Source organism: Oryza sativa, chromosome 12 (genome assembly GCF_034140825.1).
Source record: "Oryza sativa Japonica Group chromosome 12, ASM3414082v1".
In the NCBI taxonomy this organism is placed as follows: domain Eukaryota; kingdom Viridiplantae; phylum Streptophyta; class Magnoliopsida; order Poales; family Poaceae; genus Oryza; species Oryza sativa.
In genome coordinates, this window is record NC_089046.1 from 25,441,108 (window position 1) to 25,461,253 (window position 20,146).

Genomic DNA, 20,146 nt, shown 5'->3' on the forward strand with positions numbered 1-20,146 from the left:
GCATGGTAAACCCTTTGATTCTGTCAGCTGCTTGACTGGTGATCCGACGGTTCAAAACAAGTGGGTAGATACACCGTTTAGCGTATCCACCGTTAAGGGATTCGGTTCACCTGCAGTCCCTAGTGTGACTGCAAGTTAAGCAGTCACGCTAGGACCATCCGATGAAAATCCAACGGTCAGATCATTCATGATATTATTCAGTTAAAAAAATTCTGCACTTTTTACTGTAGCTTGGATACTGTAGCTTTAAATCTGAACCATTCATAGGAAAAAAATAGATGGCTAAAATCATGTGCAGTCCTTATCTTGCAGTCTCTAGTGTAACTGTATTTGATCTCAATCCACCGTTTAGTGTATCTGTACTGCTGTTCATGGAAATGGACGGTTCAGTGCTTAGGGCTAGGTCGCTAGGATGTGCCTACTGGCTCAGCTGCCTCCGATTTTTTTTATTTAATTTATGGCTAATAAGGCATGAAAAATTATACTAAATAAATAATTGCAAATAATTTATAGGTAAAATATTGTCCTCTCAAACCCAGCGTCACCGGTAGAGTCTTCTTAGTCTCGTCGCTCTGCCATCTCCGCAGCCCAGCGTTTGGCTACCTTGACCTCCCACCCAAGAGAAGAGAAGAGAGGAGCTCATCAGTGCATAAATCTCCGAATTAAACTTGAAAATATATATTTTTCAATAATTTGCATTTATATACCTCGGAGAAAAAGTTGTGCAGAAATATACCTTCCCCGCACGCTGGATAAGCTGAAACAAGATGGTAACGCAGAGCGGCGACGCGGGAAAGCAGTGGCGTGGATTGGCGATGCGGGACTGACTCGGTCGCACGGACTGGAAGTGCGGAATCGAGATGGTCCCGCGGCGCGGCTGTGTCCCATGGCAGGTCGGTTGCGCAGTTTGGAGGCGCGGGACCGAGGCGGTCCCACAGCCCCATTCTGCGGCACCGAGCCAACCGTCCCGCGCCCCCATGTGCGGCACCGGCTCCCTCCTTTCCATTTGTGCAACGATTCCCAAATAAAGTGCAATGATAATTTTCCGTGTCCAAATTTAATGGTTATTCTTATTTTAAATTTTTTTATAATTTATATTTTTGTTATTATTAGATGATAAAACATGAATAGAAATTTATGTGTGACTAATGTTTTCAATTTTTTGAAATAACAAGGACGATCAAAATTGGGTACGAGAAAAATTTCGGGACCCGTTTGCACTGCTACTCCTCGCACCCATTATGCCGGGGGGGGGGGGCATCGGCCCCCGCATGCCCATTATGGAATTAAATTTAAAAATATACTTTTTTATAATTTACATTTATACATATGCAAAAATATACCTAATCGGCGGCGCGGCGATGCGTGACCAATCCACTGCCGCATATGCGATCGGTCGGTGGATCGGTCAATCGGTCGCGCATCGCCCAACAGTGCTAAATCCATCGCCGATGCGTGACTGATCGCATATGCGGCAGTGGATTGGTCGGCATCGCCGCGCCGCCGATTAGGTATATTTTCGCATATATATAAATGTAAATTATAAAAAAGTATATTTTTAAATTTAATTCCATAATGGGCATGCGGGGGCCGACGCCCCCTAGTGAATTCAATTAGCCTTGAAATTTCTAGTTTTCCTGATATTATAGGTACTACCTTCCTGATAGACAACTCTACCATAGTTGATACGGTGAAGAAGAACAATTTCACGGAGGAACTAGTCCATTGGAGCTTAAGGTCACTTTGACTCAAATCGTTTCTTTCAATGCAGTTGATCTTCTACAGGTTAGGTGATTCCAAGAGAAATGAATAAGATGGACGACAAGTTAGCAAAAGAAGCCAAATCTATTATCAGTAGGACTTAGTGCAAAACTATTAGTGCAAAACTATCAAAACATTGCCCACATAGCTTATCCTGACAGAAGCTGTTATGCTAGTCGTCTGAATGATTAATTCAGATCTCTTAACTGTAAGATCAATTATGTACTCTGGTTCTAAGATCTAATATATCCCTGGTTTTAAAAAAAACTCGTTGTGCTGTATTTTTGGAGTGTGTGTTCACTACCAAAGAAGGAGAAGAACTAAGAACTGATGAGCAGCACGAATTGTGGAATAGATTAAAAAATCGAGTGAAATCACCTCTATTAATCATTGGACATGTGTTTAGCTACTTATACTACTATACTACTTGGATTTCACTCATTTTTTTTATCTATTCCAGGATTCGTGCTACTCATCAGTTCTTCTCCTATATACTCTTTCCCAATACATTTGTCAACACATTTGTCAGCGTCATGGTCCTACGACTTCGGATAGGTTCTTCAATTTTAGCTTATTTATATCATGTTAATTATCAATAGTATATTACTCCATCGGTCCCTAAATATAAGGGATTTTGGTGGGATGTGATACGTCACTGGATGTGATACGTCCTAGTGATGTGTCACATCCCACTAAAATCCCTTATATTTAGGGACGGAGGGAATGGATTTTTCACAATTTGGTCCTTTTGAAAACTTATTTAGCAAATAGACCCATGAAAAAACTTATCCCAAAAATGATCCTTTTTGGGGGCGCCAGAGTGGCTGCTAAAAAAAATGTGATTTGTGAATTTTTCCAAAGCTGTACCGAAAGCCCCCTCCCCCGGCACTCTCCCTGCTCTTCGTTGTTTTGGTCTTTCCTATAGTCCCCAAAAAAAATTAGATTAAATTTCGAACACTCTTAGCCTTAGCCTTTTTTTACATCTTTTACATCCTATAAACAAAAAAAAATAGTTAGGGTTGTGTTTTTTTTGTTACATTCGGGTGTCATTTCTTAAAATAGACGTAACTTTCTCATACGGACTCAGAATCAGGCAAATAATATATCCATGGGCATCTACAGAAAAAGTTGCATCCGATTCTCCCCACTTTGTCGGGTTCGGCAAAATTAAAACCTCCAAATTCCGCTTGCAAGATTATATTTTCGAGACAAGAAGCTTTTTGGTAGAGCTTTGGAAAATTCTATAGGTCACATATTTCATCCATTTGAGTTTAACTTTTCTATGGTTGGTTCTTGTGTGCTCCTGTGATGCGAAAAACACATACTGGCTTAGGAGATCTGCTTAGCTCCAGTGTAGGTCCACAGAATTGCTTTCGGGTTCTAAGTATGCCAGTAGGTTTGATCCTGTAACCAACAAGAAACAAAAAAAAAGAAATAAAGTTAAACCCATAAACGACAACCGATCGGCTGGATTGTCGATGACGTATCGTTTGGTGTTTAGCCGATGTAACATGCATCAGATCGGCAATGTGAGCTAAATTATAGAAATAGTTAGACCTGCTCGATCGACTGTAAATATCAATGGTATACAATCCACACATCAAAATATGTTTAAACCAAGTGATTGGGATAGATCGGACAGCATGCCGAGACGGTATGAATCACTTATGTCAAAAAGCACTTTGAGACGTAGATTATATATATTCACGACATAGCCAGTAGAGCAAATCCAACATGTACCGGCTACTACTGCGATACCACTTTGTACTGAGATATCAATATAGATGAAACATACTAAACAGGAACCAATCTAATATCAGAATAACCTAACAGACTGATAACATGCTTAATATATTTCAAACAAGCGAGATCTTAATATAAAGGGCAGATTTAGTATATCGAGCAAACATAAAAGATGCAAGATAACTAAACCAGGTAAGATCGGCTAAAACTCCGATGCTATCTCTATTGGCAATCATGAGGCAAGCTAGATATTATGGCTCTAAGTGTTACTTAATAGGTCAGACCTAACCGATGCAGTATTAAGCACAGATGGAAGCATAAGATCTAAACCAACCGATGATAGCCTTTTCAAGATGGTAGATATGATGTATAGTCTAATTCAGCCGTCAATGTTTAATCCTATTAGTTGTTTTCGATGATAGAGGCTAGCCGATAAGGTTAAACAACGGGACCGATCTAGATTATACAACATATATGATAACTCGGCGATTCACATAAGCAGGATTAGAGTGTCATGAAGATGTAAGCACTAATCTCGAGAACACAAACCACCATAACAAGTTTTACCTCTTCGTCGGAGATCGAAACCGATGCAGCCCAATTCAAAAGCAAGAGCTCGTCGAAAACAATGAAAGTAGAAAAAGGGTGGTGATGCGCCGAAAGTATTATTGAACTGGCATTGTTTGTTTACAATGTATCGGGTCATATTTATACCCGAAATATATAATATGTCCTTACCAGACACGACTCTATCTCTATTACAACTTAAAATACGAACAAATCCCTTAGGCGGACTCTACCGAAAATATCTCTAAGGAAATTAACTAGAAACATTCTAATTAATAGATGCAATTGCCCTCTTTGGACTCAATCCATACGTGGCAATGCTTGCGTAGTGCCTCAATCGATCCCAACAATGATTCTAGAACCATCTTCCTGGGATCGGCTACATTGGCTTCTCCTTGTCTGATTCAGTATCAGCCGATGCAGACAATAGCCGATACTGCCCGTAGCCGATGCGCACTCTGCTTCTGAGAAACAAACTCTCTCCAAATCCGCTTCGATTTTAACTTCGATTTCGATCTGTGATTTACCAAGTTTGGTCGTTAACAGCTCCTAAGCGTGAAAAAGATATCAAATAATAATAATAATAAATTATGGGGGGAGGGCGCCAGCCACATTGGCGCGCTCCCCTGTCACCTCAGCGCCGGCCCACTACGGTGGCAGGAGGACGGTGCCAGAGAGGCTGGCGCCGTCCCGTTGAATGGCGGCGCCAGCGACTCTGGCGCCCCAAAAAGGACCATTTGTGAGATAAGTTTTTTCGGGGTTTATTTGGAAAATATTTTTTTTAAAAAAGGACCAAATTGTAAAAAAAAATCCAGGACGGAGGGAGTAGTTAACAATTAGAGAACGTTTTCTCAGTAATTTTACAATCGACGCCCCTGCTGCTGCTACAATCCAACCTGACTTGCTAGGTAGCCGTAGCTTGATGTTGCTCGGTCATGGAGGGTATGCAGCACTGCACACACTGCACAGGAGGGGAGAGGTTTCAGGCTAGCCTGCAGCTGCTTGCCTGCAGGGCGCAGGCCGCCCGGGACCTATGTACATGGAGTATGTACAGAGTACAGTACCTGAATACTGCATGTAGTGGCACATGTAGCGGCGAGTGACCCTACTATCCTTGGATCATCAACCGTCCTAGTGGTCCTGAGGAGAGAGAGAGAGAGAGTTAGAGAGGCAATTCTGCACGCGCTCAGGGAGAAATAAGGGTGTGTTTAGCTCGTGATAAGAAAATTTTTTTTGTTACATCGGATGTTTGACTGGATGTTAGAAGGGGTTTTTGGACATGAATGAAAAAACTAATTTCATAAGTCGGCTGGAAACCGCGAGACGAATTTATTAAGTCTAATTAATCCGTCATTAGCATATATAGGTTACTGTATCGTATCATTTATGGCTAATCATGGACTAATTAGGCTCAAAAGATTCGTTTCGCGATTTCCATACAAACCATGCAATTATTTTTTTTCATTTTATCTATATTTTAATGCTCCATGCATGTGTTGAAAGATTCGATGTGACGTTTTTGAAAATAAAAATTTGGGAACTAAACAAGGCCTAAGCGTGATTAAGAGCAGGTACAATAAGCTGACTAAGCAAAAATCTCCAAGTCATTAAATTCCTACGTGGAAGAGATAGAAGGTTGGAGAGAGAGAAGAAAGCGAGCGACAATTTTGTAGCCGGGCAATAGCACGGGTTCACATGCGCTACAACTCGCATGCAGCCGGTGAAGACGATTAACGACGCGTTTTGCGGGTCCTACGACAAACCCATTCGATCCTGTGCGATCTGCAGCTTGCTCTTCCGCTCCTCCCTAGCCCATCTTGTTCCCCTCCTCACGTGGGTGCCGCAAACCAGAACAACCCCCGCCACGGCTATCTTCTATGCGGTGGAGGTGACGGGTTTCTTGGAGTAATGCTAGCGGTTAGAGGGGAGAGCGAGCTTCGCCATTGGCACACTAAACTTGCCGTTAGCGTGGAGGAGACGAGGGAGAGAAGTGGAGAGGGGAAGTAGAGGAAGAATGTGAGGTAGCCCCTTACATGTGGTCCTACATGTTTTTCATCTCCCTTTTGCTAATTAGGATTCGCATTAGCAAAACCCGTCATCCATACTGGTATGGGGTGGGTCAAGATTTTTGGTATTGTGATTTTTAGGAATATGATTTAAACTTGACGAAAGATGAGGCATATAAAGTGAATATACTTCGCCCAAGTAAAACAGTTGCGTAGAAGCGGCCTGGAACTCTTATTGGGCTTTGTCTCCCAGCCAGTAGGTTTTCGCTTGGGTCGGATTTAATGCCAGGCCCAGACCATTTATCAGCATCAGGCCCAAGTAGAAATTATACACAGAGAGGAAAAGAAGGGGACACCTGCGTGTCAGCGTGGTTGATTGCCACCCAGGGTCTCTGATTCGTGGGCCCCAATCGTCTCGCGGCCAATTCTTTGCTCCTGGCTTATGCGCACTGGAGCACATTAGCACATCAAACTAGTAAGGCTTTCATCGATTGGCCCATTGCTAATAATATGTCAAACGATGTATTAGTGTAAAAATAATTTATGTTTAATGTTCACTTTGATGCTATTTTCAACCATATTATTTTTTGACAAAGTTTAAAAAAAATGTCTATGTTTAGTTTGTTATTAAATTTGGTAAATACATAAGAAATCTTGCCAAAATTTTAGTAATATTGTCATCTTGCTAAAATTGTAAGATTTATTTTAACTATGATCCTCATCGGATGAGCAAATGCTTTGGCTGATCAGCCAAAGCTACCTCCAATTCAGCCAAAATTCAATACATATTAATTAGCTTATTTTGCTTAAATGGCTGATCAGATAAAGCATTTGACAGGCTGTACAATCTAAACAGATGAACATGCCCTAAAACTTTTACGTGTTCTTTATGACTTGAATGTTAATTATGAAAAAGAAAGTAGACGAAACTGTGTCAACTTGCCATTACTGGTCAATCCGCCATTAATTTGCTGCTTCTGCAAGAGAGTAGTACTAGAAAAACTGAATACGTAAACGATCACCTACTGCTGTGATAACCATGTGATTGACGGAGGGTGCTTATCTTCAGGCTCTAGCAGTAAAGAGCAAGATTTGAGTGAGTACATGCTGAAAACTCTCTCTTTCTGCAGTCTGGTTTCTGCTCAACATACCACTATAGATGTGACAGTGATTAAAACAAACCTGCAATGGTGCTAAAAAAAGAGAAATACATGCTACTCATGGTAAAACAAGAACAATTATCAGAAAAGAGCTCAGAAAGCCATCTCACTTTCCTCTGACATAAGTATGAGATTTAGTACATGAACTACTGCCCTAAATTCTAGTAAAAGATGCTTTCCAGTCAAGTTTTTTTCTGACCAACCAACCATTCAGGCCATTGCAACTTTGCAAAGCATTGGGAGACTAAAATTACTGCTGCACATTACACCACATGGCAACATCAGTAAACAAACAGGTTTCAAACCTAATCTACTCTCTACCTCCTCTAACCTCACATTTCTTCAACGCTTGCAACCAAACGCTCACGCCATCTCCACACCTCGAGGCATTCAAGCAAAGCTGAAGAATCTGATGAAATTTTTTTTTGCCTCTCCAAGACGACAAGTAACGAGCCTTGCAGTAAACAAAGAGGAGATCGATGGCAATGGTGGAGTGGACACGGACTATGAGCAAACACAAGGCAACAAAAATAAAAATTAAGGGAACAGATTAGCAGACTGGTTTAGTGGTACAACTAGGCGTGGTCAAAGAGTGAAATGATATTGTAACTGCAGATTAGTACGGTTTCACTGTACACCTCTGAAAAAATAATTTGGAAGTCCATTAGGTCGCAAGTATTCAGAACATTCAGAAATCGCCAATCAAAACACAACCTTGTAGTAAGTCGCAAGCAAGCAGAATGTGAGTGAGAAATGCTATGCTTCTGCCCATTGAGTAAGTAGTTGTTAGCAGCAAAAGAATCATTTTTTACTATACTACAGAGGTTTACTGTACAATGTTTAGAAAAGAATCAGTAGTCGATTGGATCAGAAGTATTCAGAATATTCAGAGATCACCAATCAAATACAACCTTGTAAGTAGCAACTAGCAACTACTAGCAACAAGCAGGCAGACTGAATCAGAGATACTATGCTTCTGAAAGTTGCAACTCCCATTGAGTAAAGTTGTTGTCAGCTGCAAAAGGAAAATCATTTCTTTACACATAAACAGAGGTTTTTGTACATGTACAAGGGCTCTGCAATTAAAGAGCCAGCAGCATAGAGGGGAAGAAAACACCCCAAATCCAGCCTCTTCTCCGGACATGCTCTCTCTTCAACCCAAACTACAAAAAAAAGCTCTCTCTTTTTGGTGTTTGGAGAGACATTGTGCGATGAGCTGTGTGACATGGGAAAGGACAAGAGGGTTATTGCCCCAAGCTAGGGTTCCCTGCTAGTTCATCTTTGCAACTTTGTTTTGACGTGTTATGTGGCTTTGCTTGCCCATGTCTTCTTTGCAACTTTGCAAGTGGGGGGCAATAGAAAAACATGATCTAGTACAAGTTTAGGGAGCAACTAATGCTAGCTTAGCTACTAATTAAAAAAAAGGTATCATTAAAAAAAGATGGGTAGGTTTTCCTTGGAGCTTTCCAGCTTACTACTTACAAAATTGGTTGTGCAGATGTTGTTCAGCATGGTGGGTTCAGAGTTTGGATCATGGTGATATAATTGGTGTGTGTTTACAGATCAATTTGTCAATGATTAGGTTATTGAGTAGAGGCAATTTGGAATATAATTTGGTGCTAATCTTGTACTAGGGGAGGGAATGGAATCTTAATCTGAATTGCTAGGGACAGTTTTTTACATGGGTATCTGGAAATGAGATCTGTGCCCATGGCACCGTGTGAGCTGACTTAGGGAGTCTTGTCTTCTCATCGAGTGATCAGATGATGTCTATCCTGATCTATTTAGCTTTATCTCTTTGTGGTACAAATTTAATTGGCACACTTATATAATTGCCACTGCAAATTCTTTTGACAGATTACCATTAAAAAACAGATATTGCTCTCTTGCTTGTGTATTTGGTTGATTTTGGTCTATTTCTATCCAATTGTTACAAGCTGGAACTCCAGTCGATTAATGTCGTTTGTCACTGAGCGTTTTTATTAGGACATGTCACTGAGCGTATTTACTTTGCATTTCTCTTTTTCCATCCCCTACTTCCGATGTTTTGAAATAACCAACTTCACATATAAATAGAAGGAATGAACTTCATATATAAATGAAAGAAGAGAATATTATATATCCTGATTGCATAGCCAATCTATAACGAACATAACAATCACACATTCAACGGCGCTTACAAAGACCATACGAGAAGTGGCTGAAGCTAGCAGCAATGAATGCCGCGTTCTGGTGGGAGGCATGAGTGAGATCAGAATCCTTTGCAGTCGAAGTTACGTGACTTTGTCACTAACATGTGGGTCCGATGATTCTTGGACCCACATGTCAGTGACAAAGGCACCGTGCAATTGACTGTCTATAGAGCCTAAGTCCCTTTTCCTTTTCTCTGTACATAGTTGATATGTCTCTGTGAAACATGTAATTTTCTGATTTTAATACAAAAGATCCACGCTTTGCGCATATTCGTAAAAGTATTTTTTTTCTTGTGATCTTTCTCTCTCTATATATATATGTAGCTGATTCAAGGGCAATTTTATCCAATAGACAGCCGGGCTTGGTTGACTACTTGACTATAGAATATAGATGTTGCAACTGAAGTATGGCACATTTCTGAATTACGATTGACACGTAAATGGAGTGTGCCACATTTCCAACTTGCAATTGAAATCAATAACAGTAGGGTAATTGACAATTACTCGGAACCATAGTGGCAAAGATGCAAATGAACCCATTTAATCTAGCTAGTATATAAAAGCATGAATAATTGGAGTTACGGCAACGCTGTCCTTGGCTGTATTTATCTTTAGTCCCTTGTCCTGCCCCATCTTGGTAGTGAGTGGTCCTGCTTTTGTCACCACAATAATTAGACAAAAATGGGGTCTGCAGCTCATAAGAAAAATACGAATTTTATTTCAAAGCTGATGCAAAGAACATTCGGGGTCTTAAACTCTTACCCCACCAAAATACTTGGAAAAACAATATCTACCCATCGAGTACTTCTACAGATAGATACATTCAGAACCATGTGTCTGCTTCCACAATTTTTATAAACCATTCATTCATTCATGAAGATGCTACTACTAAATCTTTAGTACTACTACATCCGTTCCGAAATATAAGCATTTTTTCTATATTTTTGGGACGGAGGGAGTACTACATAGGGTGGCGTCCGTTCTGTTGCACCACCCCTACCACTGATATTTAGGACACAATCTACGGTATCACATTAACTTCCAACGAGTCATCTCCCGTTTAACTGCTGGTTTATCTTAAATTTTAAAATCACCTACTTATTCAATAAGAAAAATCATAAAATTATTACTTTGACAAAATATGTGCTTAATTAACTTAAAAATTATAAATGATTTTTTTCGTTATAACGCACGAGCTCTTGGCTAGTTATATGTAAATTACTTAAAAATTTAGAACATAGGCATTTTTATCCTTAAAGAAGTAAAAATACGGGCCTGTTCACTTTGATGTTGTTTTTAACCTTACCAAATTTTGGTAAAGTTATCAAAAAATGGCTATATTTAGTTTGCTGCCAAATTTTGATAACTATATAAGAAACCCTGCTAAAATTTTGACAACTATACCAAAATTTTGGTAATGCCAAAATTTGGCAAGGTTTTTTTTAGCATCAAAGTGAACAGACCCTACATATAACAGTCACAGTCATCGTTTCGATTATACTGATTATAAACCATAACAACATAAAAATAATTTATAAATAAAACATATATATATATATATATATTCTTAGTAATTTTAAAAAAGAATATAGAAAAATAAACTACTAGAGAAAACCCTTAAAATCAACTTTAGAATTTAAATTTTGATTACGGTTTATGAGCTGAACGGTAAATGATGGGAGGTTGTTTTTACTCAATAGGGTAAAATTCTTACCAGAATATCCACGATCACTGCGTAGAAATCTCAACTTCAAAGAAATTTTACACCATGGCATGGACAGGAGAAGATGAGTTGTGAGACCAGATCAGATGAGGCCGATCACAACAACTGTTGCCATCATTCACAGTGGTCACTAGTCAGCGCAGCATGGATGGATAGGGAAATACAACTCCTAAAAAAATAAAGTTTCAGGCTTTTCTGCGACAGCTCACAGTTTCACAAGGCTTATGTGGCCATTTGACCCTGTCTTGTCCATCCATGCACACTAGACGCCTGGATTCTCTGTGCATCACCAATAATGTGGACCTGATTAACTGATGATCAGATATTAAAAAGAGTACACGTTTTGTGGTCTAAGTTGCAGAAAACCACACACTTTGATACTTGGCGCTTAAGTACATATATTTTGGTAGTGTGGTTTCACAAAACCACACTATCAATGAATGGATGCATCTGTGATATGACGTGGTTGTTACACCTAGGATAAGGACGTGACATCCTATTACCAGCCATCGCATGAAATTAATAGGATGCCACGTCTTTATCCTAGGTGGAACAACCATGTTATCTCATAGACGAATCCATTTATTGATAGTGTGGTTTTGTAAAACTACACTACCAAAATATATGTACTTGAGTGCCAAGTGTCAAAATGTGTGTGGTTTTCTGCAACTTGAATCATAAAACGTGTAGTTTGTGAAATTTACTCTATTAAAAAGATTGATTATCCTTGTTATCCTTTGTGATTTATCCTTTTGAGAGTGCGTATGAGTTTGTTGTGGCTCTGTACATCTTAGTTATATAGAGGATGAAAGTATCTTAGTGTGATGTATCGACTTAATATAAATTGTCTGAGATTAATAAAAAAACTTTGATTACTTTTTAAAAAAGATTAGATCAACAATCATAGACAGGCCCATAGCAAATCATGCACTGCATGGGTACTGGGTGGACTGGAATATAAAAATATGGAAATTGAAGAGGAATATCAAAACTGTTATCGAACTGTTAATGCCATACAGTTATCATTAAGAAGGTCAGTACACGTATTAAATGTCAGTATTGATCAGCATTAATTATTTTGCAACTGTAACTGAAATAACTTATTTCTACTGGGGCCTATGAGGATTAGAATAAACATAACAAAATGAGTTTTTATTTTCTTCAAAAGTTACTACTACTACAATGCTATGGAAAAAAAAAGAATATTTCCTTATTATGAGCACGAGGGCAGAGAGAGACAGCCAAGGCCACAAATCAGTCAAGAAGATAATCATTCAGATAAAACTTTTGCTTTAACCCCTATAGAAAAATCATGACCAAAAGCACCCAATAACACTGCATTTAAATGGTGAAAAAAGTCAATGCCCAAATACTTTCTTGCAACACTACTTTACAGCCCAATGTGAGCCCCATGGAGGAGAAAGAAAATATATAATAATAATAAAAATAATAGGAAAAGCCAATAATAAGAGTACCAAACACTTTGTTTTTACTTGGTGGATAGTACTAAAAAAGCAGGCACACACTGAGCCACACTAAAATAGTGCCAGTACTTTGCTCCAAAGTGAAGTGTAGGAACAAAACCAAAACTAATAAAAAAGTTGGTGCTTGCTGCTAGTAGTAGTAGTAGTAGTTCTTGGAAATGAATGCAGAGCCCTCCCTCATGATGCAAATGCATTTAGTGAGGGCATTCAAAACACTTGCAAGAGTTTGGTGAGAGGAGGGAGGCTCTGTGTGAGATTTGTTCTGCATCTGACCTTAAGCTTCTTCTTCTTCTTCTTCCCTAGATTTGGAGAGACTAGAGCCAGGCCAGTTCATCACTGGTTTGTTGGGGAGCATTGTTTCTTGCTTGCTGCAAAGCAGAAAAGACAGAGTCAAATCTTTAGTTTTTATTTACATATTTCTTTCTTTTTTGCTTCCTCCTCTTTGATGCTCTTTTCTTTAATTTGAGTTCTTGATCCTGCCAAAAGCAAAAGCCCCTCACTTTTAGCTGAGGAGAGAAGTCCAAAAGGAAAAGGTGAAGGCTTGTCCTCCTTGCATCTCAACTCAAACCCTCCATCCCCCTCCAAACTCCTTCAAACCAAAAATCTCCAATTTTTACCACAAAAATCCCCATCTTTTCCTCCAAATCCATTTGATTTCACCCCCACCACCAAACAAACCCTCTCAGATTTCTTCTCCCCACTTCTCCATTGCCATTCTGCCAGTGTTCTTGATTCAAGAAATGCTCATTTTCTGATCCATAGTTCTCCAAAGATCCAATTTTCTGAAATCTCTCCACGAAAATCTCTCATTTTTTCTCCTCCTCGATGCCTCGTTGATCCAAAATCGCCACGAAGAAGAAGGAGAAGCTGCGATTTCTCAGGTCGCTCGATTCCCTATGCATCTCTCCCTATGGAAGCCCCTCTCCCACTGCGCCGCCGTCCTCCTCGCCAAGAACCACCGCCGCCGCGGCGGCGGCGGCGGAAGCAATGGCCACCGCGGTGACGACCCGGCGTCGTTCCTCCGCCAGCTGCGCGACGCGCTCGACGCCGCGTCGGAGGACGGCTCGCTGTGCCCGCCCCCGGACGCCGCGGGCGCGGGCGCGGACGCCGACGCGGACGCCGCCGTGTCGCGCTCCCGCTCGCTCGCGCGGCTCCGGGCGCAGCGCGACTTCCTCCGCGCCACCGCGCTCGCCGCGGCGGGCGGCCCGTTCCGCTCGCCCTCCGACATCCCGCTCCTCCCCGCCGCCATCGCCGGGTTCCTCGCCATGTACCCGGACTACGCCACCACGTCCGACGTCGACCGCCTCCGCGTCGAGCACTACTCCCACCTCGACGCCGCCGCCCCCGGCGGCGGCGCGGGCGGCAGGGTCTGCCTCGACTACTGTGGTTTCGGCCTCTTCGACTCCGGCTGGGACTCCTCCTCCTCGTCCTTCACATTGTCCGAGCTCAATGCCAACCTCAGCAACCACGCGCTCTACGGCGGCGCCGAGGCCGGCACGGTGGAGAACGACATCAAGGAGAGGATCCTCGAGTACCTGAACGTGCCGGCGAGCGAGTACGCGCTGGTGTTCACCGTGAGCCGGGGCTCGGCGTTCCGGCTCCTCGCCGAGTGCTACCCGTTCGAGACCAACCGGAGGCTGCTCACCATGTTCGACCACGAGAGCCAGTCCGTGAGCTGGATGGCGCAGAGCGCGCGGGCGAAGGGTGCCAAGACGCGCACCGCGTGGTTCCGGTGGCCGACATTGAAGCTCTGCTCGACGGAGCTGAGGAAGGAGATCGTCGGTAAGAGGAGAGGGCGGCGACGGGATTCTGCGGTTGGTTTGTTTGTGTTCCCTGCACAATCTCGGGTGACCGGCGCCAAGTACTCCTACCAGTGGATGGCGCTGGCGCAGCAGAATGGCTGGCATGTGATGCTTGATGCAGGCGCACTGGGCCCCAAGGACATGGATTCTCTGGGGCTCTCGCTGTTCAGGCCGGATTTCATCATAACCTCGTTCTACCGGGTTTTCGGTGCAGACCCAACTGGGTTTGGTTGCCTTCTGATTAAGAAATCAGTTATTGGGAGCTTGCAGGGGAGGAATGGGTGTAATGCTTCTGGGATGGTGAGGATTGTTCCAGTGTTTCCGCAATATCTAAGTGATTCTGTTGATGGATTTGATGCAATGGATGGTCTCGAAGATGATTCTGGTGTCCACAAAGATGAGAAGCCAGCGTCTGATGCCCGTAATGGTTCGCAGCTGCCAGCATTTTCAGGTGTGTACACATCTGCTCAGGTCAGAGAGGCATTTGAGAGTGATCCTGGCCGTGACAGCAGCTCGGACAGGGATGGGGCGAGCACCATTTTTGAAGAAACTGAGAGCATCTCAGTTGGTGAGGTCATGAGGAGCCCGGCTTTCAGCGAAGATTGCTCTTCAGAGAATTCTTTCTGGGTTGATGTTGGCCAAAGCCCATTGGGGTCGGAGAAGGGTGGTCATTTCAAGAAAGGGAAACTTGGATCCCCATTACCATCTTCTTGGTTCGCTGGCAGAAAGAGTAACAAGAGGATGTCACCGAACCTAACATCCAGGATATCAAGAAGCCCTCTTTATGATGGTCAGGTGATATCTTTTGATGCAGCTGTATTATCAGTTTCACATGACGCGGACTGCCTCAAGGAAGACCCTGAAGAAGAAATCTATGAGAATGGTCGGCGGAATCACTTCAGGCAAGTTAGTGAAATTCAAGAGGAGCCAGAGGTTGAAGAAGTTGTATGTCAACATGCTATGAATGGCGGTGGGGATCACAAAGAAAGTGCGATAAGAAGGGAGACTGAAGGGGAATTTCGGCTTTTGGGAGGGAGGGATGGAAACAGCAGATTTGCTGGGGGTCGGCTCTTCGGTGTTGAAGAGATTGATGCAGGTTTAAGCATGGGCCGTAGGGTTTCATTCAGCACTGAAGCAAATATTATTGCGGATAGACTACACCGGGCCTCAGATGCTGCTGAAGCTTCTGGATATGCATTCCGTGATGATGATGGTTGTGTAAGTGATGGGTATGATAATGCTCAGGACTGGGGCAGGAGAGAGCCGGAGATAATATGCAGGCACATTGATCATGTTGATATGATGGGGCTTAACAGAACTACTCTTAGATTAAGATACCTGATCAATTGGCTAGTAACTTCACTGTTGCAGCTGAGGTTACCAGGCTCAAAAGGTGGTGATGGAGACCCCCTTGTCCACATTTATGGCCCAAAGATTAAGTACGAAAGGGGAGCTGCTGTTGCTTTCAATGTGAAGCAAAGTGATGGCACTTTTGTTAATGCTGAAGTTGTCCAGAAGATTGCGGAGAAGAATGGCATATCTCTTGGCATTGGTTTTCTCAGTCATATAAAGGTGGACCTGAACCACAAACAGTTAAATGGAGCATTCGATATACCTGAGGCTTCCTTCTATAAGAACGGCCGCAAAGACAGTAAAAAGGTGACCATAAGAGTTGAAGTTGTGACTGCTTCCCTTGGCTTCCTTACTAATTTTGAAGACGTGTACAATATGTGGGCATTTGTCGCCAAGTTTCTGGATCCTTCATTTCTAGAAAGTGAGCGCCTCACCATTGCTGCTGACCACTCAGAGGGACAAACTTGAGCTTTATCTGTAATTTGCATTCAGCAAAGGAGAGGAAGGTGATTTTTCTCCTTTATGCCTTCGAGGAGTATTTGGTAGTGGATTTAGCAGATTTGTTTATTCTTTGCTTAGTTCCTCGACATGTGACCTTTTTTGTTTCATGTAGAGTTTGCTCAAATATGTACCAGCAGCTCACCAGTAGAGCTTCTTTCCACTGAACAATGTTTGTAAAGCAGCTCACTGCCTCACTCGAAATGAAATAGTTTGAGTGCTTTGTAATACACTTGGTTAGGCATGTGTTCATCATGCAGTTTTTATATCATCACTTAACACTGTCGCATTTGCAGTTCTTGCTTCAACTATACTTTTAGATACTTGAAAGTCCATGAGTGTTGCACATGCTTCTCTTCTGTTCATGAACTAAGAACTGAATGACGTAGAACATTTTATGGTCCAATTTTTCTGGCATTTCGTTTCAGTCAGTTCAGCCTGTTTTTGTCTTTAAGAGTTTAGTCATCCAGTTGAATTTGAAAACCTGTGACCACTGTCGTGTATTGACTCAGTTTAGTATTGTGTAGTTTTTTGTTGTTTGTTTTCTAATATTATTTTAAGTTTCTTTCTCTGGGATCACATTACATTTGAATGTTTTCATTATCTTTGATCTGATGAAACATTATGAATCCGATTTTATGCTTATGTGCTCTATTCTTAATTCATTTGATGTAGTCCTGAAGTCGTTGCCTATACTGGGGGCATTGGTCCATAACACACATTTTTGCTATCTTGTCCGAGATGGAAATTTTCACATGGAGAAGTGGAGAATATCCTGTATAGATGCTCCTTCGTGCCAGTGAACCAAAATTAGTAAACTGGTACTGATTTTTTTGTTGCGTGGCATTTTGCAGTCCAGGTATCCCATCTTACTTTGTATATGACTTTTGATGGCTTCCCAGTCACTTGTGACTTGTAAACTAAAACCATGAATTCTTCGATATTGTGAAATATGTTTTAATGCCCAGGTTAACGATATTATGGTTCCTTCCCTTTGTAATATTAAATTTTCAACTTATCGGAAATCACAATCCTATCTGTGTTGTATCTTGTCAATTTCCAGTACAACTTTCTACAGTATATGGTCATGCACTCTTGTGTCTTGGTTAAATTTTATTGCTTAATGTTGATTTCACGAGTTTCCCTTTTTAGGTACAAATGGTAAAATGTTGCCGTCTCATATCTCTGTGTTAGCAAGTTAGGGCACCCGCAATGGTTATCTATAGGCTCTCTACAAGAAATCCATGTCAACATATTTTCCTACTTGGAACAGATTAAATGAAGAAAGAGAGTAAAGCTATATACTAATCTGGAGATAGTCTATAGAGAAAAACGAGGCAATGGATGAGAGAGCTATAGATACCTATGTAGACATACTATTGAGGTGGTTTACTATTAATCTAGTCTATTGCTGAGATGTATATGTTTTATAGAGAGCAACTTACTTTACCATTGTGGATGATCTTATACTTGTCTCCTAGACTATTGTACCTGCGCCTTGGGCTCTGGCTGCAGCCATGCGCCAGCCTAGGCACTTGTGCTGTTTAGTGTGTGTGTTAATTAGGCCTGGGACTTCCTAGCTTGTGTTCACACCTTGAACCCATATAATGTAATCTCCTCTAAACTGTGATTCAATCTAATACAATACAGAGTCTTCCTCACTTACATGGTATCACGAGTCCGGGTCTCACCCGATTCTTCTTCCGCATCCCTGGTGTGCTGCTCCTAGCGCCACCCCTCCGGCGTGCTGCCCCTGCGCCGCCCCTCTCTTCCCTCCATGGCCGGCTCCCTCCATCCCTCTGCAGCTGGCGACGACGCCGCAGCCGAAGCCCGCCGCGCCGCCCTCGCCCGCGCGGAGGAGGCCGAGGCTGAGGCCGTTGCCGCGGCCATCGAGCGCGACGCTGCTACCGCGCGCGTCCGCGCCGCCCTGGAGCGCGCCGCCGCTGCGCCGGAAGACGCAGAAGAGGACGCGTCTTCCCTCTCCGATGGCTCTCGACCTTCCGTCCACGCGGCCATGGTTCTTCAGGAGGCTGCCGCTGTTCTGAACCTCCACGCCCAAGCTGTGGCCGTCCAGAATATCCGCAGCCTTGTCCACGTCATCCTCGACGTCAACTCCGGCAACTTCGCTCGGTGGCGCGAGCAATTCCTGCTCAAGCTGGGCAAGTATTCTCTTCAAGGTCATGTCCTTCACGACGATTGTCCCCTGAACTCGCCTGACTGGGAGCGCATGGACTGCGTCGTCCGTTCTTGGCTCTACGGCACCCTCTCCGACAACCTCCTCGACATCATCCGGCATCGCGGCGACCAAGGTGTCACTGCCCGCACCATCTGGCTTGCCATCGAGAGCCAATTTCTCGGCAACCGAGAGGCGCGGGCCCTCATCCTCGATGCCAAACTCCGTACGTTCGTCCAAGGGGACCTCTCTGTCACCGACTACTGCAAGCTTCTCAAGACCACTGCCTACAACCTCGCTGATCTTGGTGAACCAGTCAGCGACCGCTCCCTCGTCCTCAACCTCATCCGAGGATTGAACGAGCGGTTTGCCTCCGTTGGTCGCCATCTCCGACGTGGCCGTCCCTTCCCTTCCTTCTTGGAGGCCTGCGATGAGCTCATCCTCGAGGAACTTACCATGGGGTCCCTGACCCTGTCTCCCCCTACAGCTCTCGTCGCCGGCACAGGTGGCGGCTTCTCATCCTCCCGCCCCGCCTACCAGCAACCCTCCGGGCATCCCACTAACAAAGGGGGCGGTCTTGGTGGCAAAGACAGCGGTCGCGGCGCTCGCGGCAAAGGCGGCAAAGGAAGCAACAGGAGCAGCAAAGGCGGTGGCTCGGGCACGTCTGCTCCACCCAACCAGGGGGCGAGCGGGCCTTGTGGCACGCCCAGAAATTCACGAACCAGAATTTCTAAGCTGAATATGTATTAAACCCCTGTCTAGGACCAGCCAGGGTACACAAACGACAATTGTTGACATACAGATCCACGTCTTACAAAAATATAAAAGATTATAAATGCAGCGAAAAAGATAAAAGCGAGATAAGCCTGAAGACTTGACTCCTACAGCGGGCGACTCCATTCCACAGGCATCCTTGACGGCAGCGACGAAACCAACTTCTTTGAGACATCTTCAACTGAGAAGGACTTCAACTCTGGTGTGGGGAAAAGAGAGCAAAACTGAGTACTACCCACTGTACTCAGCAAGTCATACCGAAAAAGGAGGTATGATGCAGGATATACCCAAGGGAGGCTAAAGGGCTCATTTGCATAAAGCTAGCATTTAAAAGCAGTAGTTGAAAGCAGTAAAAGAGTTGTAGTAATTAATCAGTATTAACCAGTCACTGTCTAACGCTACACCACGTTGCAACAGGCCCAACCAACCACCTGAACTACGCCAGTTCCTTAGCTAACTAGGGGTGAGACTAATCACGGTGAATCTGGTCGACTGCCCATAACCGCGGGCACGGCTATTCGAATAGTTTTACTCTGATCAGAGGTGTACAACTGTACCCACAAGACACAGCCTCACGCCACGTTTCCGTGCGCCGACATGCCACCACGACATACCGGAAAGAGGCCGTGACAGGACCCTTCGCATAACCCCCTCTAACCGATCGCACCACACCTTAGGGTTCGCCCCCGTCCCCAGCAGGCAACGGGCAGCCCCCCTTTCGTACCGCAGTGAATCCGGAAGCCGATCAACCGGACACCCGGCCGACTTAACTCCATCACGCCCACCCTCGCCTGGGTACGTCGGCTAGAGAAAAGCTACACTACAAGCCCAGCCGTTGCCCACGCTGGCTTGTGGTAAGTACGATAAGTTCTTCTAGGGCATCCCGCGAACTGGTCCTTAATCGCCATGG

General features: G+C 43.5%; 2 protein-coding genes across 3 annotated transcripts; both read left to right on the top strand.

The window, feature by feature from the left end:
• The first annotated feature begins 12,875 nt into the window (after positions 1 to 12,875).
• LOC4352675 (uncharacterized) lies at positions 12,876 to 17,950 on the top strand. 2 transcript variants are annotated; one of them, XR_001542346.3, is made up of 3 exons: positions 12,876 to 16,297; positions 16,965 to 17,148; positions 17,442 to 17,950. XR_001542346.3 is itself a non-coding variant. In XM_015765260.3 (2 exons), the coding sequence occupies exon 1, from the start codon at positions 13,533 to 13,535 to the stop codon at positions 16,257 to 16,259; it is 2,727 nt and encodes a 908-aa protein (XP_015620746.1). In that variant the 5' UTR covers positions 12,876 to 13,532; the 3' UTR covers positions 16,260 to 16,297; positions 16,965 to 17,276. The 2 variants fall into 2 exon arrangements, 1 of the variants encoding a protein (XP_015620746.1); XM_015765260.3 differs by lacking the exon at positions 17,442 to 17,950 and having other exon boundaries at positions 16,965 to 17,276.
• Positions 17,923 to 19,263, top strand: LOC136354786 (uncharacterized). The gene has a single exon (XM_066306485.1). It carries the CDS (start codon positions 18,067 to 18,069, stop codon positions 19,210 to 19,212), a length of 1,146 nt encoding a protein of 381 aa, XP_066162582.1. The 5' UTR covers positions 17,923 to 18,066; the 3' UTR covers positions 19,213 to 19,263.
• Positions 19,264 to 20,146: the final 883 nt, after the last annotated feature.